The following is a 7831-nucleotide window of genomic DNA, read 5'->3' as shown; positions in this document are numbered from 1 at the left end:
CTTCACTGTCAACCTGTAAAAACCTCAAACAGGTCTGTCATAATAGGTTAATAAATGATAATAAAAAGAATGTTGAATTTCATTTTTACAGGACTATTCCTGAGCCATTTAAATGCCAACATCATTTTGGTTGAAAAACAGCGACACAAACCTCAGTAATTATTAGCAGCGGACTTGATGATTTCTTTGATGTTTGTGCTATTAGTTGGTTTGTCTCAAAGTATTTACAAATAAATAAATACACAAACATGAAAATACAGCTTTAAATTTCTTTATAATATTACATTATCTTTTTTTTTTTCTTTTCCATAAGACAGTCTATGGTAATACATACTTTACAGTTCAATAGTATTGTAGTGACATGTCCATTGATTTGTTTAGTTTCATAAATAAATAAATAAATAAAAGGTTAGATGCATATAAACAAAGTAATACATTTAAAATAAAATACTAATACCAGGATATATGCTGACGATTTCACCAACTTTGGAATTAGAAAAGAAAAAAAACAAACAAGCTTTTAGTTTAAGTTCAAGTTCAAGGTTACTTTTAACATACATTTAATTCACATTTTATATTTAGCTAGCAGCTGATTTTAATCAAAGAGACATAATATATATATATATATAATCTTTGTTCACAATGAATCAATTGATCAGTTGTTCTCACCATGGAAAATCCTTCAACTTGGTTCATTGTCCATTCAGGTAGATTGGAGTGTTGTTCTCACTTTCAGACACTAATAAAAACAGACAAACAGACAATTTAAGTGTCATATCTTATTAAGCTTAGTATATCCTTTCTTGGATACAAATACAACAAACATTGGTTTAAAGGAACTTTAATGTTAGGGTTATTAATTAATGCATTATTGTTAGTATTACTATTAATTCAAATGTGTTTTTAACACCGTAAAGTGGTTACATTGACTATTTTGTCATTAGAAGACATCAGTGTAGATTTGAAAGCAAATTGGATTAAGACTCAAAGCATGCATTGCATATGCTGTGGGAACAACGGATCAATTAATATTATCAGTAAATAAGGTAATGAATGTATGCATTTTAAATTATTAGATATTATGGTGTAAATTTAAAATAGGGGAACATTTTACTTCAAAACAGCAATCTGATGACCTAATGTGTGCTACTCCCAAAATGTGTAACAATATAGATCTATTGTAGGTCTACTTAAAGTAGTTGACTTCCGGATAATATACTTTACAGATAATGTACTTACCCACTTGTCATCCTATAGATGTACATATCTTTCTTTCTTCATTTGTGGAAAAAAAAAAATTAAATTGTTTTTTGAGGAAAACATTTCAGGATTTCTCTCCATATAGTCAACTCCTATGGTGCCCCCCAAGTTTGAACTTCCAAAATGCAGTTTAAATACAGTTTCAAATGGGTCTAAACGATCCCAGCCAGAAGAAGGGTCTTATCTAGTGAAGCAATTTTCTAAAATTCTTTTTACTATTTATATACTTTTTAACCTCAAACGCTCATATTTGTCTCTGCATGAACTCATGTGTATTCTGGTTCCGACAGTGAGGGTGTGTCGACAAACTCCCATCTTACTTTCTCCTCTACTTTGTTATTATTGTAAGAAAACAATCGATCGTTTCACTAGACAAGACCCTTCTTGCTCGGCTGGGATCATTTAGAGCCCTTTGAAGCTGCATTTAAACTGCATTTTGAAAGTTCAAACCCAGGGGCACCATAGAAGTCCACTACATGGAGAAAATCCTGAAATGTTTTCCTTAAAAAAAAAAAAAAAAAAAAATAGATGACAAGGGGATAAGGACGTTATTTGTACATATTTGTTCTGGAAGTGAACTACTCCATTAAGATGAAGTCACCATTGTGCAGAGTATAAAACTATTCTTTATCTTATCTTAGGAGGTCCAGAATATGGTCTGGCCTCAAAATGAAAGTCAAGTTTGGTGTATTACATGAAATTCTAATCATTTCATGATCCTATATCATCAAATACATCAATGTAAATGTGCATAAATAAAAATCTTACTGTTAGGATGATCTAATTCATTGCTGCTATCAAGTTCTCTCTCTCTTCTCTCCAGCTCTCTCTCTCTTCCATACAGTTCAGTTTCCCTTCTATCCATTTCGCTTTTTCTTCTATCCATTTCACTCTCTCTTCTGTCCATTTTGCTCTCTCTTCTCTCCATTATGCCCTCTCTTCTGTCCAGTTCTCTCTCTTTAAAATAGAGTTCCATCTTTTTTCTCTCCATTTGTATCTCTCTATTATCTGGTTCCATCTCACTTTTCTTCAGGTCTATCTCTCTTCCATCCATTTCCATTGCTTCTCTGTCTCTTATATACAGCCTATACGTTTCATGCAGGTCCATCAGTCTTTCATCCAGTTCGTTCTGTCTTCTCTCCACTCTTTTCTCTATTTCTCTCTGTCTAATATCCATTTCTGCCGCTCTTCTATTCAGTTCCACATGCAGGTCCATCAGTCTTCCATCCAGTTCCATCGCTCTTCTATCCAGTTCCATTGCTCTTTTCCCCAGTTCTCTCTCTCTATTATCCAGTTCCATCGCTCTCTTCTCTGGTTGTCTCACTCTAATATCTGGATCCATTGCACTTTTCTCCTGCTCTGTCTTCTTAATATCTAGTTCTATCTCTCTTCTTCCCAGTATTGTCTCACTTAAAAACCAGCACATCTGTGGTCTTTGTTGGTTATTCAGACTTTTCTCCAATTCTGCTTCTTTTCTCTCCAGTTCTTTTTCTCTTCTCTCTAGATCTCTCTCCAGATCTGGATTTATTGCACTTTTATCCAGTTCCATTGTGCTTGTACACGGTTTCATTGTACCTTCATTCAGTTCCTTTGCTCTTTCCTGTATGGTTTCATGAGGTTCTCTCTCTTTTCTCTCTTGGTCCCTTTTTCTTGTATGCGACTGTATGATGTGACATTACAGTTTATTGTAATGTTTATGATTTACATTCATTCATTCACTGGAAAAAATCATGCTTAGATCCAACGTGTAAAATATATACACTTTCAATGTATATATTCTTCTCAGTTTGTGTGTTATTCTCTCTGTGTGTCAAAAAGCATCTCCATTTGCCTAATTTCATCGTACATAAGTAACTTTGAAAGCTAATTAATATATTTACGCATATTGCTCATTTGTAAGTCACACTGAATCAAAGCATCTGCTATGAACAAATGCAATACAACTTTTTTATTATAAAAAACTGCATCATCTATTAATGTGAAATGAATATGTTAAGCTGTATCAAAATTATTATAAACTAATTACACACACATTAATACATTATTAGAATGACTATAAAAAATATGACTCACCTCTGACGCCCCCATTTTGACCTGCAAGGAAAAATACAGTCATGTCACAATTGTTATGTTACAGGGATTGAAGAAAAAGGACTACGGCGAGGATCTATTTACAGGTAGTTTAATTATGTGGCAAAGTGAACAAAAAACTAGAAACACTGAGAACAAGAACAAAAACATGAGCAGATACACTATATCTCTTTTTATCAATCCCTTAATCACAATACTATCACCATGTTTACAGGTATAAAATGTCACATCAATCAGTGTGAATGATGCAATTGTTGTGAAGTGAATAAAGTGAAAGTGAAATCTACAGATGTAAATAATAAACACTTTAATACACCAGTCTTAAACAATACATTATTAAAAGACAAATTACCAAAATTTCATACATTTACCAATATATAAAACAAGCTGTGTTTTTCTTTCTTTTTTTTTTTTTGCATGTAGTGTGTCTTACCTTATTTATAGTTGACTAAATTGATGCAGTCTGTGTTGCAGTTATGTTTCCGATGATGATGAATGACTTGACAATTCTTCCTCTATAATTCAAAACTCATGCAAGATCTGGCAACACTGCCTTGCTGTGAACAAAATCTGGACACGAATCAACAAAAATGGTTATTTAGAAGAAAGAAAAAAAAAACACTATAGGTAAAATAGCGTATACACGACCATAACAACCCAAAACAAACATCAGCATCCTTTTATGTCGAAATTGAAAGGAAAAGCTGTTCTTGCCTGTCAGTTGTTGCCGCACACCAGCATCCTCATCCGCGTGCTCGTGCATGACCTCAGTTAATAACATGCGGCTAAATAAATTTAATATAGCCTATGTTTGTGATCAACTTTTATTTTAATTTATTGAATTTATTTTTATGTAGTTATTGCATGCTTATGTGGGTATAAATAAAATTGCACAGTCACATCATCACATGTTCCACGGAAGTCATAAGGGTGAGTAGGCTAAATGACGACAGTACAGAATATTGGCTCTTACTATCACTCACTCTCTCTAGATGGTGCTATTAGACCATATAACGTTACTTGATATTCACCATCCTAGCTTGTATCACAGGTATTTTACTCTCCTATCTGACTACATTATTATAATCAAACTACAATTACATACCCCACTGACTTACACTCTTAACAATAAAGGTTTTTTAAAAAGTTCTTCACAGTGATGCCATAGAAGAACCATTTTTTGGTTCCAAAAAGAACCATTCAGTCAAAGGTTCTTTAAAGAAGCATCTCTTTCTTACCTTTTTATAATCCAAAGAACCTTCTTTCTTTTCTTTCCACCTTTTGCGAAATAGAAGCATTTAGACAAAAAAGATTCTTCTATGACATCATAAAGCACCCTTAGTTTTAAGAGTGTATTTCCATTAATACTATTATCTGACTGTTATATGACATTGTCACTCTATAGATTCTAGACACACTAAAGGTGTTCTGATCCAATGAACATACATTATTTGAAAGAAAAAGATCTACTCATAAACAAAACAGAAAACAAAACAAAAGTATAAAGACATTTTATTTAAGCAAGCTTTCAAAATAAACGAAGAAAATACCAAGGTATTTGTCATCCAATTTATTAATGCTGCTAAATAACTAACATACTTTAATGCAAAGAATAAGTGTGTACAAATCTGCCAGTACTTTATTATTTTGAGGGAAAGTTAATTTGACACTTTAGAAAAGACGCTTTGTTAGGCCTATAAAACCTTTTATTATTGATTATTTAATAAGTTGTTGACAAATAAATTCTTTAATTTAAACAATTTGTAAGCTTATTAAAGCTGCAAGTGAAAAAAATCATAGATCATAGAACTGGGTGGATCTGATTTCATGCTGTTTCCCGCCTCACATATTGAAATTCATCGACCTGTTGTGATTCACAGACTTGTGAAAAGTCGATTATACTGACCAAAATGATCACGGTTATGAATATTATCACAGTATCATTAAAATAAGCTGGACATGTTTAAAAAAAAAAAAAAACTTCATACGCTGAAATAATGTCACCAAGTTTTATGTTGAAAATCAATTAACAAAACAAATAAATTACCAACTCTGCACTTTTGTTTTCATAAACATTTAAAATAATGACATTAAAGCAACACTAAGGAGTTTTATTTTGCCTTAAAATAATGTTCCCGAACTCGTGTCAGTGGTTCATCAACTCATAACAGGGTGAAACGGCACTTTCCTATTCGCTTTGCGACCCTTCTATCGGCCATAACAGCACTATGTAAGTTTGGGTCGTCGGGTCGCGGTTTTGTAGTTCAAATGAGACTACAAATGCGACTTGCTTAACGGCAAAAATAAATAGTAAACAATGTCATTATTATGTTTTATTTCGTTTTCACACTTTCATAAAGTCATGCAACATACTCTACCTTGTCACTGGACATCGTTATTTCTAAAGCCGGTCCTGGATAGCCTCCAAACAAATAACGTGCCGCGACGGTAGGCTAAATTATTTACGACAGCGGTAATAGACAATTCCGCTTCTAACCTGTAGGGATAAAAAAGTTCCTTGGTGTTGCTTTAAAATGATGGCCAGATTTTAAACAAACAAAATATATTGGCTGGTTGACTTACACATAACATGTTATCTAACAAGTACATGTTCAAATAAAATTTTATCAACAACAACAAAAATGTATAAAAAAAAAAAAAAACTTATTAGCCTTTAAGTAATTTTTAAGGATGAGACAAATGATAAATACATTTTATCTGCTCCATAAACAATTCCGTTACATTTATGTCTGTCTGCACTTGGTATTTCCCTATGTCTCCCAGTCATCTTCTAGTCACCATTCATTAGTCTGTCTTTGAGTTGAGTTCTCTGTCGGTCTTTATTCGTTGTGGATGTTTACGTGTGTGGATATTCCTGCCTGTTCATCTGAAGATTATATTAAATATAGTGTTTATTGTGTATCTTGTCTCTCGTCCGTCCAGCACACAACTTATAACATTCTGGCTGCCAAAGTACTGAGTTTTTTTAATGCACCATAGCTTGTTTTCCTCGATTAAGATTTGCAATAAAAATTGGTCAAATTTTATGCATTCATCTAAACAAAAATTGCAGACAGGCTGAATGAAAATGTAAATCCACTGTCTGATAGAACCACTATTTCCTAAATAGTATTTGAAATTAGAATTAGTTTCATTTTACTGGGCATTACAGGAAGAGAAAATGAAAATCAAATGCTATCAAATCTTTTACAAAGAATCAATTCATACTTGCATCTTTTACAAATATTGCTTAATGCTGAGCAGTATTTACCATGAGTTTTTATAAATCATGATAATCAAATGTTTTTTTTTTTAAATCATGGTTTATTGTCAAAACCAATAACAGTTTGATCTCTGGTTTTACATATATAGGTGCTTTGTATATTTGGCCTCTTATATTTGTCACTTGAGTTGAACTTGCAAAACCTGAGGCCTGTCTACAGACATGATTTTTGGCTTAAGTGTTGCTTTAATTACATCTTTCAACAGGAAATGATCTCATCTTACTGGAAAGAACAACAGCTCAAATAACATCAAGCAACATTAAAAATTGGGTCATAACACTGTTAAATGCTTTAAAACATTACAAAAAACAGCATTTACCTCTAAATCACGGGTTCTCAACTCTGGCCCACAAGATCCATTTTCTTGCAGAGTTTAGCTCCAACCTTGATCAAACTCACCTCCCTGTAACTTTTAGTGATCCTAAAGACCTTGATGACCTTGGCTCTAAATGGTGCATAATGGTACCTAAATGGCATCTATACCCTTTGAAAGGTTATAGCAGCATTTGTAATGTGAAAGTAGTTTTACAGCTTTTTGGTTCATAAAGTGCTTTTCTTTTTGGCTGCATGCTAAGCATTTTGAAAGCAGACAACAACTTGTAATCTCTGTTTGCCTAAAGAGATCGCTAAAAAGACTACATTTTGAACAAAAATATGTGAAGCAGAAGCAGCATCAAAACACTACTATACAAAAACAGTAAAATACAGAAATCACACTAAAACTGTGAAAAAGTACTGCATTAAAAAAAAATCTTCCTTTGTCTAACATTAAAGTTATATATTGTATATCATATCTTTCACTGATCAACTGATTAATCAGTTGATCATTTGTACTCAACCATCACTGGAAATCTAAAAAAAAAATTAAATTTGCTTCAGTGCAATCGTGGTCCATTTAGGGAGTAGCTGGAGGTTTGGGCTCACTTTCAGGCACTGAAGAAAACAGACAGGCAGACAAAACAGACTATTAAGATGACATTTCCCCCCCAGGAACATTAGTAGTAGCAGCAGCATTAGGAAACATTACTTGCAAATGTAATGTTACATTATTCTGTTACTATTACTTTGCATTCAAATGTATTTATAATACTGAAATGTGTTTACACTAGCTTGACATTATTAAAGAGTGAAGAATTGAAAGCAAAGTGGTTTAGGAGAGGGGAAAACCTTTAGATTTAGTAGCAAACAATGGATCT

The 7831-nt window shown here is 32.8% G+C and overlaps 1 protein-coding gene across 1 annotated transcript; it reads right to left on the bottom strand.

Moving 5' to 3' along the window:
* Window positions 1-329: 329 nt before the first annotated feature.
* Window positions 330-2913, bottom strand: LOC141291848 (uncharacterized). Its single transcript, XM_073823867.1, has 2 exons — window positions 2029-2913; window positions 330-739 (listed from the first exon to the last, which is right to left on the bottom strand). Exons 1-2 carry the CDS (start codon window positions 2828-2830, stop codon window positions 693-695), a joined length of 849 nt encoding a protein of 282 aa, XP_073679968.1. The 5' UTR covers window positions 2831-2913; the 3' UTR covers window positions 330-692.
* Window positions 2914-7831: the final 4918 nt, after the last annotated feature.

The sequence above is a fragment of the Garra rufa genome, chromosome 19, assembly GCF_049309525.1.
Source record: "Garra rufa chromosome 19, GarRuf1.0, whole genome shotgun sequence".
In the NCBI taxonomy this organism is placed as follows: domain Eukaryota; kingdom Metazoa; phylum Chordata; class Actinopteri; order Cypriniformes; family Cyprinidae; genus Garra; species Garra rufa.
Note: the sequence above shows the minus strand (reverse complement) of the source record. Positions and strands in the feature narration are given on the sequence as shown.

Excerpts from the sequence above, each read along its gene's own strand:
- LOC141291848 (XM_073823867.1), bottom strand. The coding sequence starts at position 2,830 with ATGAAACCGTGTACAAGCACAATGGAACTGGATAAAAGTGCAATAAAT. Across the intron at positions 740-2,028 it reads TGAATTAGATCATCCTAACA|TGTCTGAAAGTGAGAACAAC; the intron begins GTAAGATTTTTA and ends TGTTTTTATTAG.